This window comes from Anomaloglossus baeobatrachus, chromosome 6, assembly GCF_048569485.1.
Source record: "Anomaloglossus baeobatrachus isolate aAnoBae1 chromosome 6, aAnoBae1.hap1, whole genome shotgun sequence".
Taxonomy (NCBI): Eukaryota; Metazoa; Chordata; class Amphibia; order Anura; family Aromobatidae; genus Anomaloglossus; species Anomaloglossus baeobatrachus.
The window spans coordinates 429805832-429825258 of NC_134358.1; the positions used below are offsets into that span (position 1 = coordinate 429805832).

The window sequence follows — 19427 nt, forward strand, 5'->3', positions numbered from 1 at the left end:
TGCTGCCTCTGACATAGATTATGCACAGTTCACAGGTGAGTAAACTGTCTTATTACCAAAGAGGTGAGGTGTGTACTACAGATTAAAAAGTGGAGAAGGAGAAAGCATCCAATTTTAAAGGAAGGGCAAATAACACAAGCTATATGACATTAGAACATATAACAAAATCTGTAAAGGGAGGGTGGAAACCACACAGCCTGAGTATCTAAAACCAGCTCCATCCACACACTATTTAGTGTAAGTGTATTTTAGCATGAGAAAAAGAGAATTTTGTTTACTTACCGTAAATTCTTTTTCTTATAGTTCCGACATGGGAGACCCAGACCATGGGTGTATAGCTTCTGCCTCCGGAGGACACACAAAGTACTACACTCAAACGTGTAGCTCCTCCCTCCGGGCTATATACACCCCCTGGATGAGAATCTAACCAGTTTAGTGCAAAAGCTGAAGGAGGACAGCCACCCATAAGTAGAGACAGAGTAAAACTCGGAAAAACGGAACCTCTGTCTACAACAACAGCCGGTGAAACACACGGAACAAGAACTGCCAACAGGCAACAGGGAGGGTGCTGGGTCTCCCATGTCGGAACTATAAGAAAAAGAATTTACGGTAAGTAAACAAAATTCTCTTTTTCTTCATCGTTCCTTATGGGAGACCCAGACCATGGGACGTCTCAAAGCAGTCCATGGGTGGGAAATAAACCAAACTGAGAAGTAGGCAAAACCTAAACTTCACAAATGGGCGACAGCCGCCTGAAGGATGCGTCTGCCCAAGCTCGCATCTGCCGAAGCATGAGCATGCACTTGGTAGTGCTTCGAAAAGGTGTGCAGACTAGACCAGGTGGCAGCCTGACAAACCTGCTGAGCCGTAGCCTGGTACCTGAAAGCCCAGGAGGCACCGACAGCTCTGGTCGAGTGCGCCTTAATCCCTGGCGGAGGGGGCACCTGAGAACACTGGTAGGCATCGGAGATGGCCGACCTAATCCAACGAGCTAGGGTCGGTTTAGAAGCCGAGAGACCCTTGCGCTGACCCGTGGTTAGCACAAAAAGTGAGGTGCACCGCCTAAAAGCGGCGGTGCGCGACACATAGATTCGGAGCGCCCGCACCAAATCCAAGGTATGCAATGCCTTCTCAAAGCGATGCACAGGGGCCGGACAAAGGGAAGGCAGCGAAATGTCCTGGTTAAGGTGGAAAGAAGACACCACCTTAGGGAGAAAATCCGGAGTCGGACGGAGAACCACCTTGTCTTGGTGAAACACCAAAAAAGGCGACTCCGAAGAGAGCGCAGCCAAATCAGAGACTCTCCTGAGAGAAGTTATGGCTACTAGAAAAACCACTTTCTGTGAAAGTCTAAACAAGGGAACCTCCGTAAGAGGCTCAAAGGGGGGTTTCTGTAAGGCCGTGAGGACCAGATTAAGGTCCCAGGGATTCAAAGGCCGCCGGTAAGGTGGAATGATGTGAGATGCGCCTTGCATGAAGGTGCGCACCTGAGCCAGTCGGGCGATACGCCGCTGGAATAATACCGACAGAGCAGACACCTGTCCCTTGAGGGAATTGAGGGACAGTCCTAGCTGCAGGCCGGACTGTAGAAAAGACAGGATGGTCGGCAAGGAGAACGGCCAAGGAGCATGACCGGAAGAGCGACACCAGGACAGGAAAATCTTCCAAGTCCTGTGGTAAATCTTGGCCGAGGAAGACTTCCGAGCCTGAGTCATAGTGGAGATGACCTCAGAAGGAATGCCTGAAGCCGTCAGGATCCAGGACTCAAGAGCCACGCCGTCAATCTGAGAGCTGCAGAATTCCGGCGGAAAAACGGACCTTGAGAGAGAAGGTCTGGGCGGTCCGGGAGATGCCACGGCATTTCTACGGACAGACGGAGAAGGTCTGGGTACCAAGCTCGCCTGGGCCAGTCTGGAGCAATGATTATGACCCGACGGCCCTCCATTCTGATCTTGCGCAGAACCCTGGGCAAGAGCGCTAGAGGTGGAAACACATAGGCCAGACGGAACTGGGACCAATCTTGAAGCAGCGCGTCCGCTGCGAAGGCCTGAGGATCGTGGGAGCGAGCCACGTAAACCGGAACCTTGTTGTTGTGCCGGGACACCATCAGATCCACTTCCGGAGTTCCCCACCTGCGGCAGATTGACTTGAACACTGCCGGATGCAGGGCCCACTCGCCGCCATGCACGGTTTGACGGCTGAGATAATCGGCCTCCCAGTTTTCTACGCCTGGGATGTGGACTGCGGATATGGTGGACTTGGCGTCCTCCGTCCACTGAAGGATTCGTTGAACCTCCAACATCGCCAGGCGGCTGCGAGTTCCGCCCTGGTGATTGATGTAGGCAACCGCCGTCGCGTTGTCCGACTGGACTCGAATGTGCTTGCCCGCCAACAGGTGGTGAAAAGCTACTAGAGCTAGAAGCACAGCCCTGATTTCCAGCACATTGATCGAGAGGGCTGATTCGGACGGAGTCCAAGTGCCCTGTGCTCGGTGGTGGAGAAATACTGCTCCCCAGCCGGAGAGGCTGGCATCCGTGGTGAGGATCACCCAGGACGGAGTCAGGAAGGAGCGTCCCTGAGACAGAGAGAGGGGCTGAAGCCACCACTGAACAGAGCTCCTGGTCTGCGGCGACAGAGCCACTAGCTTGTGCAAGGAAGAGGTCCGCTTGTCCCAACAGCGGAGAATGTCCAGCTGCAGGGGACGCAGATGGAACTGCGCAAAGGGAACCGCTTCCATTGACGCCACCATCTGACCCAGCACCTGCATGAGGTGCCTGATGGAATGACGGCGGGGCCTCAGCAGAGAGCGCACCGCCAGATGAAGGGACTGCTGTTTGACTAAGGGCAGCTTCACAAGTGCCGGCAGGGTCTCGAATTTCATCCCTAGGTACGTAAGTTCCTGGGTCGGGGTCAGAGTGGACTTGGGCAGATTGACAAGACACCCGAATTGGACAAGCGTGGCGAGAGTGAGCGAGACACTCCGCTGACAGTCTGCACTGGATGAGGCCTTGACAAGAAGGTCGTCCAGGTAAGGAATCACTGCCAACCCCTGGAGATGCAGGACCGCTACCACTGCTGCCATGACCTTGGTGAAAACACGAGGGGCCGTGGCTAACCCGAAGGGGAGAGCCACGAATTGGAAATGTTCCTCTCCTATTGCAAAGCGTAGCCAACGCTAGTGTGAAACCGCAATAGGCACATGCAGATAGGCATCTCTGATGTCGATGGATGCTAGAAAATCTCCTTGGGTCATTGAAGCAATGACCGATCTCAGAGATTCCATGCGAAAGTGCCGCACCTGAACATGCTTGTTGAGAAGCTTGAGATCCAGGATGGGCCGGAAGGAACCGTCCTTCTTGGGGACTAGGAAGAGGTTTGAGTAGAAACCTCTGAACCGTTCCCTGGCGGGAACCGGTACAATTACTCCGTTGGCCTGTAAGGATGCCACGGCCTGAGAGAAGGCGGCGGCCTTGGAGCAGGGGGGGGTGGACAGAAAAAATCTGTTTGGCGGGCTGGAAGAAAATTCTATCCTGTAGCCGTGGGAGATGATATCCCGCACCCACTGATCGGAGACGTGTTGAAACCACACGTCGCCAAAGTGGGAGAGCCTGCCACCGACCAAGGACGTTGCTGGCTCGGCCAGATAGTCAAGAGGAGGCTGCCTTGGTGGCAGCAGCTCCTCCGCTCTTCTGAGGACGCGGCTTCGCGCGCCAGTTTGGTTTACGATCCTTGGCTGAGGTAGTGGCCGAAGCTGAGGGCTTAGAGGATGACCAGTTAGAGGAACGAAAGGAACGAAACCTCGACTGGTTCCTGCCCTGGACAGGTTTCCTGGTTTTAATTTGTGGCAAGGAAGTACTCTTCCCGCCAGTAGCTTCCTTGATAATTTCATCCAGTTGTTCGCCGAACAGCCGGGACCCAGCAAAGGGGAGTCCAGCAAGGAACTTTTTAGAAGAAGCGTCTGCTTTCCACTCTCGAAGCCACAAGATCCTGCGGATCGCGAGAGAATTAGCGGAAGCCACCGCCGTGCGGTGAGAAGCCTCTAGAATGGCAGACATGGCGTAGGATGAAAAAGCCGAAGCCTGGGAAGTTAAGGCAACCATCTCGGGTATAGAGTCCCTGGCGAGGGAATGTTTCTCCGCCAGAGAGGCAGAGACTGCCTTAAGAGCCCACACTGCTGCAAAAGACGGGGAGAACGAGGCTCCTGCCGCCTCATACACAGATTTGGCCAGAAGGTCAACCTGGCGGTCAGTGGGATCCTTAAGAGAGGTGCCATCGGCCACAGAAACGACTGTCCGGGCTGAGATTCTAGACACCGGAGGGTCCACCTTTGGGGACTGAGCCCACTCCTTAACCACCTCAGGTGGAAAGGGAAAACGGTCATCAGAACTGCGCTTTGGAAAGCGTTTGTCAGGACAGGCCCTGGGTTTGGTAACAGTGGCCTGAAAGCTGGAGTGGTTAAAAAACGTACTCCTAGCTCTCTTAGGGGAGGTAAACTGGTGAACCTCTACCAGAGAGGCTTGTTCCTCTGACACTGGTGGATTAAGGTTCAGTACGGAGTTAATGGATGCAATCAAATCACTAACATCCGCATCACCCTCAGATAAGTCAATGGGGTACAGAGGTAGCGTCTGAGCCCACAGTAAAAGTATCCTCCTCGCCCTGCACCTCAGCTCGTGAATCAGAGCCGTGGGACGAGGAAGGAGAAGGGTCCCTGCGTCTCCGTTTAGGGGGACGGGGTCCTAAAACATGTTCTGAGAGCTCTGCAGAGCTCGGAGCAGCAGAGGCACCCTGAGGGGGCTGATGCATGGTCAGCAGAGTTCGGGACAGCTGTCCCATAGAGTCGGCAAAAGACTGTGAAATAGCACTGGAAAAAGATGCTACCCAAGCCGGGGGTTCAGCCACCGGGGCCGGAGCGGCCGGGGGGACCCCTGAGGAGGCTCCAGGCTGAGGCACCACCATGTTAGAACAGGCATCACAATGTGGGTATGTGCTCGGTTCAGGCAATATGAGCTTACATGCAGTGCATATAGCGTACAGCTTTGCAGCCTTGCTCCTAGTGAGAGACATGCTGCTGAGGTGGAGGCTCTGCAGTAAATAATACACTCCTATAGAATGCTCTCCCTGAGAGTGTATAATAAAGCCCACAACCAGAGGTTGTGGCTTACCAGACCGCTTTTGTGTGCCCTCAGGATTCCAAAGCTCAGACCCCCAGATGTATGCAGTAGCTGCAGCAGCCGGCGCCGATCAGTGTGGAACGCTGAGAAAATGGCGCTGGAGTGAGGAGGGGGGGCGGGGATTAGCCCAAGAGCGGGAATCCGGAGGGCCAAGGAGAGATACAGGGAGGGAAACATCTCCTAAGAGAGGAGTGTCCTCCCCTCTGCTGAACGGCCGGTGGGTGGCGCCGCCTGCTCCCCTGCAAAAACTGACATGCAGAGGGAATGAAACCGAAACTAGGCCGCGACTGAAGCCGGGGCCTAGATTTTTACATGCGGCCGACGAGCAGGCACCCTCGGCGCGGTTCTCAGGAAAAACCTAGAGAGCCGGCCGGAAAACACAGCAGAGTTACCAAACACACTCTCCCCACAATAAATGTACCCGGGACCCCTGAAAAACGTCTCAATACTTAGCTTTTGAGACGCAGGGCCAAGTCCCTGGGAAGAGGGTAAACGCTCCGTCCGACAGGAACCTGACAGGGCTGCGGATGGAGACCGGTCTCCTGCAAAGCAGAGAGGACCGAGATGGCTCCCACTTCAAGCCAGAGCCCGAGGGATGGTGAAGGAGCGTGGCATGTGAAGGCTCCAGCCTTGTAAAGTCAACCTTAACAGCAGCGCCGACACAGTGGGGTGAGAAGGGACATGCCGGGAGTCCAGACTGGACCCGCTTTTCTTCCATATCTTTGAAATCAAAAATCTTAAAAATTAAAAATCAGAAAATGCATGTGTGTGTGACCTCCTGAAACACAAAGCATTGAACTGATTAGATTCTCATCCAGGGGGTGTATATAGCCTGGAGGGAGGAGCTACACGTTTGAGTGTAGTACTTTGTGTGTCCTCCGGAGGCAGAAGCTATACACCCATGGTCTGGGTCTCCCATAAGGAACGATGAAGAAAGAAGAAATATCTCAAAGGCTCTAAAAGGGAGAAACAGCACAGAGATGAAGCTGTGCTGATAAAGAGAGACATAAGGAATGTCTGATACTAGGAGCAGATTCCAAACTACAAATCAGTGGTTATGAAACAAATGAAAATGCAGACTCCATATGTACATTCTGAGTTTTTGAGACAAGCTAAACATTTAACATAGGTCATACTTTTCTTTTGTAGAGCACAGCAAGATGCTTGACAGTATAGGCGAGTGATGGGTGGTCTGGGGAGAGCGCCCTCCTCCTGATGTCTAATGCTCTTTCATATAGTTCCTCAGCTTTGTCATACAGCTTTCTCTCATTATATAAAGCAGCTAAATTATTTAAAGACTGGGCACAGTCAGGATGTTCTGCACCAAGCACACGTTCCCTCATTTCCAATGATCGCCTAAGAAACATTTCCGCTGTTCTACAAAGATAAAAAATACAATATCAGAGACATATTAATCACAAGACTTTATACAGGTGACTTGCCTTAGGATTGGAAATATCCTAACTGGGGAACTGCAATATATATCGGAATCACTAATATACTCAACATAGAATTTGCAATACCGAAGAAAAAAAAAAAAAAAAACCACATTCTTCATAGTGTCCCAGGAACCGTTATTGAACATGACAACATCAAGTCGCATGTTTTTCATGCTTCTATGAGCAACCAATATGGCCTAAACGTAAACGTTTACTGGTTAGCAATAGAAAGGGGAGCTGCCAGCAGCGGATCTTGATGATTTGCCCAAGTGCATTTAGTGTGGTAGAACATACCTCACACGATCTTTGTTAAACTCACTGATGCGGTCAGTACGGTGGCTCAGTGGTTAGCACTGCAGTCTTGCAGCGCTGGGGTCCTGGGTTCAAATCCCACCAAGAACACAAACTGTAAGGAGTTTGTATGTTCTCCCCATGTTTGTGTGGGTTTCCTCTGGGTACTCCGGTTTTCTCCCACACTCCAAAAACATACTGATAGGGAACTTCAATTGTGAGCCCCAATGGGGACAGTGTTGCCAATGTATGTAAAGCGCTGTGGAATTAATAGCGCTATATAAATTAATAAATATTATTATTATGATACCAGCCAAGGTGTGTAAGTGAATGTATTGCAGCGCTTCACACGCATACTCAATACAGAATAAATTGAGGTATTTTGAAAATTGTGTTTCCATTTTTTTTTTATCATCATTTGCAGATCATTAACATGTCTATCCATCCTTTGATTTCGATAGTGCCATGACTTTTCCTTCTTGGTGTTGCAATGTAAATGTTGAGGAGTGCATATCAGATGAAGCAAATGTCCCCTAAAGCAGATTATCTACAGGAGAACCATAGTATTTGAAATATGTAGTCAAAAAAATGACCCACTGTCTAAATAAGTTTTTATGTCTAGAATTGTGTACAACTTTTTTGTTATGGTTTTTCCCCCCCATGTCACTATTTTAACTATATCATTTCATAGACATCTCACTGTTGGTTTTCCAAATATGATTAATGAAGATAATTTAACAATAAAATAAACAAATAGTTATTACTTACTCTAGGTTGTTCTGCAAGTAATATAAAACTCCCAGCTCATTCAGGGTTCTTGCGTTATCTGAGGTGTCCTTACCCAGTGTCAATTCCTCCAACTGAAGAGCACGACGTCTTAAGAGAGCAAACCCATACTAATGAGAGAGAGACGGAAAAGTGTTTGTTTTAGCCAATCCTTGCCTTTCCCAATTAAATCAATCTGGAACATATTTTCTTAAAACTTTTCATTGTGCCATTCCTATATTATTGCTATTGAAAATGTATGAATGAAAACTGACACCTGGGAATAACCATTTCTGTTGACAAAAGGGTGTGTCCTTACACAGGCTGACTGCTTGCACTGATTGGACAACTGTCAGACTGTGAAAGGTCACGCCCCTTTGAAAAGAACAATGGTTATATATCTATTAGGCTAAGGCCACATGGGCATTTACCATCCCATGTGAGAGCATTGGATGCATTATGCTAATGACCCCTGGCTCCCACTCTGCTGCGAGTGTCATGTTCTGCGATCGGATCACAGCTGTGGAGGAGAAGGAGAGATTAATCTCCCCATCTCCTCCATTATCAGCTGATAATATTATCGCACTGCATTCCGGTGTCATCCGAGTGCAGTTTGATGTTTCTCGCGCACCAATAGACTTGTATGAGTGAGAGTGAAAATGGATCGGATTACACCTGCAGCATGCTGGGATTGTTTTCTCAGTCCGATTAGGGCTGAGAGGAAAAAAAAAAAAATCGCACATTGGACCGGCCCCGTAGAGTAACATGGGTCCAAGTGGAATGCGATTTTTTTTACCGCATTCCGCTAGGAGCGTTTAATTCGCCATGTGTCCTAGGCTTTAGTCTATTTCAAGCAGTCTGAGCCAGGAGGAAATGCTATGTTTCCTTGCAATAGAAAATATGGGGTCCAGTAACCATGGACAGTGGAGAACTTTACTTCCAGGAGCATGGATAGAGGACATAGCAGCAGTGAGAAGATATTTTAGTATTACTTTCTGATCTGTTTTCCTAAGAAAATTAGGTGAAAGGGATAAATAGCTGTGGACTGACTTAGCGGCCACCGGCAATGAGGAAGGAAGGAGGTGGGCGGATGTTACGTCCCGCTCATCTCCGCCCCTCCATTTCTATTGGCCGGCCGCTTAGTGACGTTGCTCTGATGCCGAACGAACTGCCCCCTTAGAAAGGAGGCGGTTCGCTGGTCACAGCGACGTCGCTAGGCAGGTAAGTCCGTGTGACGGGTCTGATCGATGTTGTGCGCCACGGGCAGCGATATGCCCGTGTCGCACAACTAATGGGGACGGGTGCGCACGCTAGCGATATCGGTAACGATATCGCAGGGTGTAAAGCGGCCTTTAGGGTATGTGCACATGATAAGTGTTCACAGTGTTTTGGATGCAGCATGCTTCAGCTGTATCCAAAACGCTGCGTTGTACAGTACAAGCACTGTGGATAGATTTCTAGAAATCCCATACCCACTGTGCTTGTTTATCCACAGCAAACACTGACCTGCGGTGCGGCTTTCCAGACCGCAGCATGTTAATTGTTTGCTGCAGAGTCGCAAGTGTCCTCTATAGGGAGAACACAAACGAGAGACCGCAGCGCACTGAACCCTGATCATGGGTACAAGCAGCTGCGGTCTCCTGCGGCGTAGTCTTGTGGCCCCGCAGGTCAGGACCCGCTGAGTCCATGACGCAGTGAGTCCTGATCGTGTACACGTGCTCTAAAGGGTGCTTTACACGAGACGATCTATCGTGCGATAGATCGTCGGGGGTCACGTTTTTTGTGACGCACATCCGGCATCGCTTGCGACGTCGGGCTGTGTGACACCTCAGAGCGACGCAGTATTGCTCACAAATCGTGAGTCATGTACTCGTCGCTCTGTTTCATAATCTCGTTTAATTAAAATGGCGCCGGTTGCTCATCGTTCCCGGGGTAGCACACACCGCTCCGTGTGACACCCCGGGAACGATGAACAGCAGCTTACCTGCGTCCCTCGGCACCCGCCGGCAATGCGGAAGGAAGGAGGTGGGCGGGATGTTTACGTCCCGCTCATCTCCGCCCCTCCACTTCTATTGGCCGGCGGCTGTGTGACGTCGCTGTGACGCAAAATGTCCCTCCCACTTCAGGAAGTGGACGTTCGTCGCCCACAGCGAGGTCGCTTAGCAGGTAAGTACGTGTGACGGTGGTTAAACGAGTTTGTACGCCACGGGCAGCAATTTGCCCGTGACGCAAAAACGACGGGGGCAGGTACAATCGATTGTGAAATTGCACAAATCGGTTGTCCCGTGTAAAGCAGGCTTAAAGGATCGGCTACAACCTGATGGGGCAGCAAATAGACAAGAAAATGTGAATGGAGTAAATTTCCAGAATCCGAGCGAAGGTAGATCTATAATAAACACCAGGTCCTCATGGGATTACCTGGAAAATTTAAGAATTTACTACTGCAAAACAGAAAGAAGAGCTGACAAATCTTTCACATTATATTTCTGATTGCTCAATTACTGGCTTTGGGTACATGTAATGCAAAATACCGAGTGCCACTGAATACTAAACACTGACCTGTATGTAATAAAGGTGGGCAAAAAAAAAGAGAATTTTGTTTACTTACCGTAAATTCTTTTTCTTATAGTTCCGTATTGGGAGACCCAGACATTGGGTGTATAGCTTCTTCCTCCGGAGGACACACAAAGTACTACACTAAAAAAGTGTAGCTCCTCCCTCTGAGCATATACACCCCCTGGATAACCAAATCTAGCCAGTTTAGTGCAAAAGCTGAAGGAGAATAGCCACCCACAAGTAGAGATAGAGCAAGAACCGGAACAACCGGAGCCTCTGTCTACAACAACAGCCGGTGATAACACGCGGAACAAGAAACTGCCAACAGGCAACAGGGAGGGAGCTGGGTCTCCCAATACGGACCTATAAGAAAAAGAATTTACGGTAAGTAAACAAAATTCTCTTTTTCTTTATCGTTCCTATGGGAGATCCAGACATTGGGACGTCTCAAAGCAGTCCATGGGTGGGAATAAACAGAAAACTGGGAAGTAGGCGGAACCTAACTTCACAAATGGGCGACAGCCGCCTGAAGGATGCGTCTGCCCAAGCTCGCATCTGCCGAAGCATGAGCATGCACTTGGTAGTGCTTTGAAAAGGTATGCAGGCTAGTCCAAGTGGCAGCCTGACAGACCTGCTGAGCCGTAGCCTGGTGCCTGAAAGCCCAAGAGGCACTGACAGCTCTGGTCGAGTGTGCCTTGATCCCCGGCAGGGGAGGCACCTGAGTACACTGGTAGGCATCGGAAATGGCCGACCTAATCCAACGAGCCAAGGTCGGCTTAGAAGCCGAGAGGCCCTTACGCCGACCTGTGGTTAGCACAAAAAGAGAAGTGCACCGCCTAAGAACAGCGGTGCGAGACACATAGATCTGGAGCACCCGCACCAGATCCAGAGTATGCAACGCTTTTTCAAAGCGATGAACAGGAGCCGGACAAAAGGAAGGCAGGGAAATGTCCTGGTTAAGGTGGAAAGGAGAAACCACCTTAGGGAGAAAGTCCGGAGTCGGACGGAGAACCACCTTGTCTTGATGAAAAACCAAAAAAAAGGTGACTCCGAAGAGAGCGCAGCCAAATCAGAGACTCTCCTGAGGGAAGTTATGGCCACTAGAAAGACCACTTTCTGTGAAAGACGAGACAAAGAAACCTCCCTCAGAGGCTCAAAGGGGGGTTTCTGCAAGGCCGTGAGGACCAGATTGAGGTCCCAAGGATCCAAGGGCCGCCGGTAAGGCGGAATAATGTGAGACGCGCCCTGCATGAAGGTGCGCACCTGAGCCAGCCGGGCGATACGCCGCTGGAACAACACTGACAGAGCCGAGACCTGTCCCTTGAGGGAATTGAGGGATAGTCCTAGCTGCAGACCGGACTGTAGAAAGGACAGGAGGGTCGGCAAGGAAAAAGGCCAAGGAGCATGGCCGGAAGAGCGACACCAGGACAGGAAAATTCTCCAGGTCCTGTGATAGATTTTGGCCAAGGAAGACTTCCGAGCCCCAGTCATAGTGGAGATGACTTCAGGAGGGATACCAGAAGCCGTCAAGATCCAGGACTCAAGAGCCACGCCGTCAATCTGAGAGCCGCAGAATTCTGGCGGAAAAACGGACCTTGTGAGAGAAGGTCTGGACGGTCCGGGAGATGCCACGGCACCTCTACGGACAGATGGAGCAGGTCTGGGTACCAAGCTCGCCTGGGCCAGTCTGGAGCAATGAGGATGACCCGACGGCCCTCCATTCTGATCTTGCGCAGGACTCTGGGCAAGAGAGCTAGAGGGGGAAACACGTAGGACAGACGAAACTGGGACCAATCTTGAACCAGAGCGTCCGCTGCAAAGGCCTGAGGATCGTGGGAGCAAGCCACATAAACCGGAACCTTGTTGTTGTGCCGGGAAGCCATTAGATTCACTTCCGGAGTGCCCCACTTGCGGCAGATTGACCGAAACACTGCCGGATGCAGAGACCACTCACCACTGTCCACGGTTTGACGGCTGAGATAATCTGCCTCCCAGTTTTCCCCGCCTGGGATGTGGACTGCGGATATGGTGGACTTGGAGTCCTCCGTCCACTGAAGGATGCGTTGAACCTCCAACGTTGCCAGGCGGCTGCGTGTCCCGCCTTGGTGATTGATGTAGGCAACCGCTGTCGCGTTGTCTGACTGGACTCGGATGTACTTGCCCGCCAACAGGTGGTGAAAGGCTAAGAGAGCTAGAAGCACAGCTCTGATTTCCAGCACATTGATCGAGAGGGCTGATTCGGACGGAGTCCAAGTGCCCTGCGCTCTGTGGTGGAGATATACTGCTCCCCAGCCGGATAGACTGGCATCCGTGGTGAGGATCACCCAGGACGGGGCCAGGAAGGAGCGTCCCTGAGACAGAGAGAGGGGCCGAAGCCACCACTGAAGGGAGCCCCTGGTCTGTGGCGACAGAGCCACTAACCTGTGCAAGGAGGAAGTCCGCTTGTCCCAACAGCGGAGAATGTCCAGCTGCAGAGGACGCAGATGGAACTGGGCAAAGGGAACCGCTTCCATTGACGCCACCATCTGACCCAGCACCTGCATTAGGTGCCTGATGGAATGACTGCGGGGCCTCAGCAAAGAGCGCACCGCCAGATGGAGGGACTGCTGTTTGACTAAGGGCAGCTTCACAAGTGCCGGCAGAGTCTCGAATTGCATCCCTAGGTATGTGAGCTTCTGGGTCGGAGTCAGAGTGGATTTGGGCAGATTGACAAGCCACCCGAATTGGACTAGAGTGGCGAGAGTGAGCGAGACACTCCGCTGACAGTCTGCACTGGATGAAGCCTTGACTAGAAGGTCGTCCAGGTAAGGAATCACTGCCAACCCCTGGAGGTGCAGAACCGCAACCACTGCTGCCATGACCTTGGTGAATACTCGAGGGGCCGTGGCTAACCCGAAGGGGAGAGCCACGAATTGGAAATGTTCCTCTCCGATTGCAAAACGTAGCCAACGCTGGTGTGAAACTGCAATTGGCACATGCAAATAGGCATCTCTGATGTCGATGGATACCAGGAAATCTCCTTGGGTCATTGAGGCAATGACTGATCGCAGAGATTCCATGCAAAAATGCCGCACCTGAACATGCTTGTTGAGAAGCTTGAGATCCAGGATGGGCCGGAAGGAACCGTCCTTTTTGGGAACTAGGAAGAGATTTGAGTAGAAACCTCTGAACCGTTCCCAGGCGGGAACCGGTACAATTACTCCGTTGGCCTGCAAGGATGCCACGGCCTGAGAGAAGGCGGCGGCCTTGGAGCAGGGGGGAGTTGACAGAAAAAATCTGTTTGGCGGGCTGGAAGAGAATTCTATCCTGTAGCCGTGGGAGATGATATCCCGCACCCACTGATCGGAGACGTGTTGAAACCACACGTCGCCAAAGTGGGAGAGCCTGCCACCGACCAAGGACGTTGCTGGCGCGGCCAGATAGACAAGAGGAGGCTGCCTTAGTGGCAGCAGCTCCTGCGGTCTTCTGAGGACGCGGCTTCGTGCGCCAGTTGGGTTTTTGGTCCTTGGCTGAGTTAGTGGACGAGGCCGAGGGCTTAGAGGACGACCAGTTGGAGGAACGAAAGGAACGAAACCTCGACTGGTTCCTGCCCTGGACAGGTTTCCTGGTTTTAGTTTGTGGCATGGAAGTACTCTTCCCGCCAGTAGCTTCCTTAATAATTTCATCCAGTTGTTCACCGAACAGCCTGGACCCAGCAAAAGGGAGCCCAGCAAGGTACTTCTTTGAAGAAGCGTCTGCCTTCCACTCTCGAAGCCACAAGATCCTGCGGATAGCGAGGGAATTAGCCGAAGCCACCGCAGTGCGGTGAGAAGCTTCCAGCATGGCAGACATGGCATAGGATGAAAAAGCTGAAGCTTGGGAAGTTAAGGCAACCATTTCGGGCATAGATTCCCTGGTGAGGGAATGCATCTCCTCTAGAGAAGCAGAGATGGCTTTAAGAGCCCACACTGCTGCAAAAGATGGGGAGAACGAGGCCCCTGCCGCCTCATATACAGATTTGGCCAGGTCAACCTGGCGGTCAGTGGAATCCTTAAGTGAGGTGCCATCAGCCACTGATACAACTGTCTGGGCTGAGAGTCTAGACACCGAAGGGTCTACCTTTGGTGAATGAGCCCACTCCTTGACCACCTCTGGTGGAAAGGGATAACGGTCATCAGAACCACGCTTTGGGAAGCGTTTGTCAGGACAGGCCCTAGGCTTGGTTACAGTGACCTGAAAACTGGAGTGGTTAAAGAACACACTCCTTGTCCTCTTAGGCAAGGTAAACTGGTGCTTTTCTGCCAGAGAGGGTTGCTCCTCTGATACTGGCGGATTGAGGTCCAGTACAGAATTAATGGACGCAATCAAATCACTAACATCTGAGTCACTTTCGGACAGATCAATGGGGCACATGGAGGTAGCCTCCGAGCCCCCAGTAACGGCATCCTCCTCGTCCTGCGAGTCAGCTCTTGACTCAGAGCCGCGGGACGAGGAAAGAGAGGGAGCCCTGCGTCTCCTCTTAGGAGGACGGGGTCTGGGACCAGATGAAGAATCCTCTGTGAGCTCCGCTGAGAGAGCCCTAGCAGCAGAGGCGCGCCCTGAGAAGGGGGCTGATGCATGTTCAGCAAAGTCCGGGACAGCTGTCCCATGGAGTCGGCAAAAGACTGGGAGATTGACCTAGAGAAGGATTCTACCCAAGCCAGGGGTTCAGCCACCGGAACAGGAGCAGCCGGAGGGACCACTGTGGGTGCGATTCCAGGCTGAGGCATTGTCAGGTTAGAGCAGGCATCACAATGTGGATATGTGCTCGGTTCAGGCAGCACGAGCTTACATGCAGTGCATATTGCGTACAGCCTTGCAGCCTTGCTCCTTGTGTGAGACATGCTGCTGAAGTGGGGGCTCTGAGCCAGGATGACCCCCAGAGAGTATATAAGCAGGTCCACAACCGGAGGTTGTGGCTTACCAGACTGTTTGTGTGCCCTCCAGATCCCACAGCCCGGACCCCCAGACAGATTAGCAGGGATGCTGCAGCCAGCGCCGATCGCTGAGAGAACGCTGATAAAATGGCGCCGGAGCGAGGAGAGGGGGCGGGACCTACTCTGAGAGCGGGATCTGGAGGGCCAAGGAGATTTACAGGGGAGGGGACATTTACTCAGAGAGGAGTGTCCCTCCCCTGTGCCGAACGGCCGCTGGGCGGAGCCGCACTGTCCCTCTGCATGATTGACATGCAAGGGCAGTGAAATCGAAACTAGGCCTCAGGCGAAGCCGGGGCCTAAATTTAAGCGATGCGGCCGGCGCAGGCTCCATCGGCGCGGTTCTCAGGTGACAACCAGAGAACCGGCCGGAAATGTCAGAACAGTTACACAGCACACTCTCCCCAACAATAAAATACAAGGGACCCCCCGAACAGAAACGTCTCAGATACTTAGCTTGTGAGACGCAGGGTTTCAAGTCCCTGGGGATGAGTGCTCCGTCCAGCAGGATCCTGAAGGGCTGCGGATGGAGACCGGCCTCCTGCAAAGCAGGTAGAACCGTGCTGGCTCCCACTTCAAGCCAGAGCCCGAGGGATGGTGAAGGAGCGCGGCATGTAAGGCTCCAGCCCTGGAATCAACCTTAACAACACCGCCGACACAGTGGGGTGAGAAGGGACATGCCGGGAGTCCAGGCTTGGACCCGCTTTTCTTCAAAAACTTTCCAAAATGAAAATCAGATGAGAATGCATGTGTGGATGTATGCCTCCTGAACACAAAGCAATGAACTGGCTAGATTTGGTTATCCAGGGGGTGTATATGCTCAGAGGGAGGAGCTACACTTTTTAGTGTAGTACTTTGTGTGTCCTCCGGAGGCAGAAGCTATACACCCAATGTCTGGGTCTCCCATAGGAACGATAAAGAAAAAAAATGTTGTTTTGCTCTTTTACTGATGATTTTGAAAAAGTTTTTTTCACACTGGAGAAAGCATGAAAGTCAAACTTGAAATCCCTGTATAATCAATATCTGATGTAAAGTAATAACAATTGCCGAGAGTCAGCCGATGTCATGAAGATTAATGGGAACATTACCACACTCCCTTTCCTTCTTGCGGCTTTCTGTCGGATCTTGAATGATCTTTTCTTAAGTTGTTCAGCTTGCTCGTATCTGCACAAAACAAAAATAATGAGAAGTCTTCCGGACATTGCACTGCGATGAACGCCAGCTGCACAGTGGACCTTGGGATAAGAAAAGTTGTGTCAGCCATCTTTGAAGTCAATTATAAAACGTGTTGCCAGTGAATGTTACACTAAGCTGTGATATTAATACATGCGTGTGTTAGTAAGCACTATCCCATGCAACGGAAGTAGATAAGATTAGTTGCACACGTATGTTGGGTTTACCATCGTTTGTCTTACTTGTTTTGCTTCTGGTACAACACAGCTAACGCATCAAGCTCCCAGGCTACTCTCAGGTGTTCACTACCATAGGCATTTTCACTTATTTCTAGAGCTTGTTTATAAAGCTGCTCAGCATTTCCAAATTTCTTGGACTGCACATAGACTCCTGCCAGCTGGTGAAGAGACTGCGCCACACTGGGGTGATCCGGATCTAGGGCGGTCTCTCTGATCTCTAATGATCGCTGGAGAGGCGTCACAGCCTATGCATTAAAACAGATGTGAGACCGCAGGACTACAGCTTTATAACACAATAGGAACATAGAGGAACAGGAATTTAGAAAGCATATCAATGGTAGAAAAGTTATGTCCACACATTATCTATACAACCTATATGGATAAAATGGATGGATCCAGCAAGTGCCACCTTACCTTTGTAATTTAGAGTCACGACAGACCGCTAGGATTACATTGCCTGATTCAAAGTCTTTTTATGGGATTTCCAGGCTGCTTCTTTATATGGTGTCTCTGTTTACTTAGGTAACCAGTGAAAGGTCAGTTTCGCACATCCGACATTTACAATACGAGTTTGGGCTGTGATGTCTGTACCAGCCGTGGGTCTCCTGACCCGAGTTCATATATATGTATGAGGCTGTTGAGTTCAGATCAGGAGACCAATGACTGGTCTTGACATCACAGTGAATGTTGGATGTGTGAAGCCAGCTAACGGCAGAATTAATAGTGAAGCGAACAGAGATGGTATAGGTAAACCTCAATTTTCCCTTACTTCTGCAATAAAGGGGTTCATCAAGATGTTGGTACATTACAGCCTCATTTCATCATAAACAAGTCTTCAACTTATGACCATCTATGCTCCGCAGTCTAGGGTGATGTTTCTGACAATATGCTTATATTTTTCACTTAACAATTGTTAAAAAATGTAATTTAGGATATAATTAATAACATAAGAATGATGTATTATAATCCATTTATAAATGAATGAATAGATTCATGGTAGAAACTAGAGACCTGACTGAGGAGACCCAAGTCTTTGAGGAAACGCCCAAGTGTTTCATACAGGTCTGCCAAACACGTCATGCTCTCCTCTCCTTCACAACTTTTTTCATATCTCTTCAGAGCATCAAAGTATTCTGTGGCCATTGAGTTCTTGTCTTTCCCAACAAGTTGCCAGTAATTGAGTAATTCAGCAAAATGCCCTCTGAGAACAAATGAAAAAAAAAATAATTAGCTGATATTGGGTCCCAGGGTGAGTAATGCAACTTCACTGAAAATGGAAAACTCCTTTAAGGACTTATCCTTAGCAAAATCCAAAATCCAAAAGATCAGAAGCGGGTGACACTGTTTGCAGCCCCTGCTGTGCTTGGAGGTAGGCAGTGTACAGAGCCAGAAAAGCACAGCCGCAAACACTGGACAGTGGCTGTTATTGAGTATTGCAGCTCAGCTTGCATTCAAGTGTATAAATATACAGTACTGGAGCCTTCGGAATGGCCACTATACATTGTAAGGAGCTGTGTTGTCCCGTCTCCGCAGGACCTTCAAACATCTAATTGGTGGACATGCCCGGTGTTGGTCTCCACTGTTTTGATACTGATGATCTAACACATACAGTGGAACCTTGGTTAACGAGAACAATCCGTTCTGGGACTGTGCTTGTTAACCAAGTTACTCGTTCAGCAAAGCAAGATTTCCCATAGGAAATCATTGCAATGCAGACAATTCGTTCCAGAACTTGTTAAATGTCCCATCCTGGTACCCTATTGTGCCATTCCACACATGCACAAACACACACAAACACATAAGCACGCACGCACGCACACATTATGCTCACCTTACCTTCCGTTTCATCGCCGGTCTCCTGGGACTTGCTGTTCGCTAGTACGGGCTGTGTATCGGGTTACCATCGAGACGAGGGAGGAACTTCTGCACCCAGAGCGCTGACGTCAAAGGCAGGAGCCGCTTGCCTCTGATTGGTCAGCGCGCTGCCTTTGAGTAGCAGCTGACAGAGGAAGTTCCTGCCTCGTCGCAAGGCTTGCCGATACACAGCCTATACCGGCGAACTACAGGACCCAGGAGCCGGCAATGGAACGGAAGGTACACATATGCTCACCTTACCTTCCATTCCATCGCCGGCCTCCTGGATCTTGTAGTTTGCCATGAGGATTCCTCCCTCGTCGTGATGTACCGGTGGACTACAAGATCCAGGAGACTAGCGATGGAACGGAAGGTAAGGTGAGCATAATACTGTATGTGTGTGCATGCGTGTTTGTTTGTTTGTTTGTGTGTGTGTGTTTGTGTGGACTGCAAGAGCGGGTTAGAGCGGGGTGGATGTACAGACCCGGAAGTGTGTGTGGTGAGTATTTTGCTCGTAAAGCAAAGCTTTCTCGTAAACAGTTACAAATTTACAGAAAGCTTTGCTTGTTAAGCAAAATTCTCGTTAACTGGGTTTCTCGTTAAGCGAGGTTCCACTGTACTTGCAGATAAAAAAATTAGATATATAAAAATCTATGAAATAGAAGTAGTGAAATCTACGTCAAATAAGATCAAATCCAGAATATGTTGGAATATCTATATTGTTCAGCAACACACAAACCTTTTGTAAAGATTCTGTGATACAAACAAATTCATGAGACACTGGTGGAGCTTCTGCTTCTCTCCGAGTTGCTGGAAAAGCCACGTGAGCTCGTCTGCACTCCTCCAGGTCACTCTGTCTCGGCTAGGATAAGGAGCAACAGATTAGAGCCAAAATTCACAATAGAAGTGACAACTAGACAGCAATTTCTGTTTTAAAGAGGAACTGTCACCATGTAAAAATGGCCAGATATTTCTATTTCATTC

General features: G+C 50.3%; 1 protein-coding gene across 1 annotated transcript in view; it reads right to left on the reverse strand.

Moving 5' to 3' along the window:
- The window catches only part of NPHP3 (nephrocystin 3), a 161634-nt gene that overhangs the window by 9935 nt on the left and 132272 nt on the right, over window positions 1-19427 (reverse strand). Inside the window, 6 exon segments of the mRNA XM_075315193.1 lie at window positions 6311-6551; window positions 7673-7800; window positions 16266-16341; window positions 16593-16834; window positions 17601-17790; window positions 19183-19305. Coding sequence (XP_075171308.1) covers window positions 6311-6551; window positions 7673-7800; window positions 16266-16341; window positions 16593-16834; window positions 17601-17790; window positions 19183-19305 — 1000 coding nt within the window.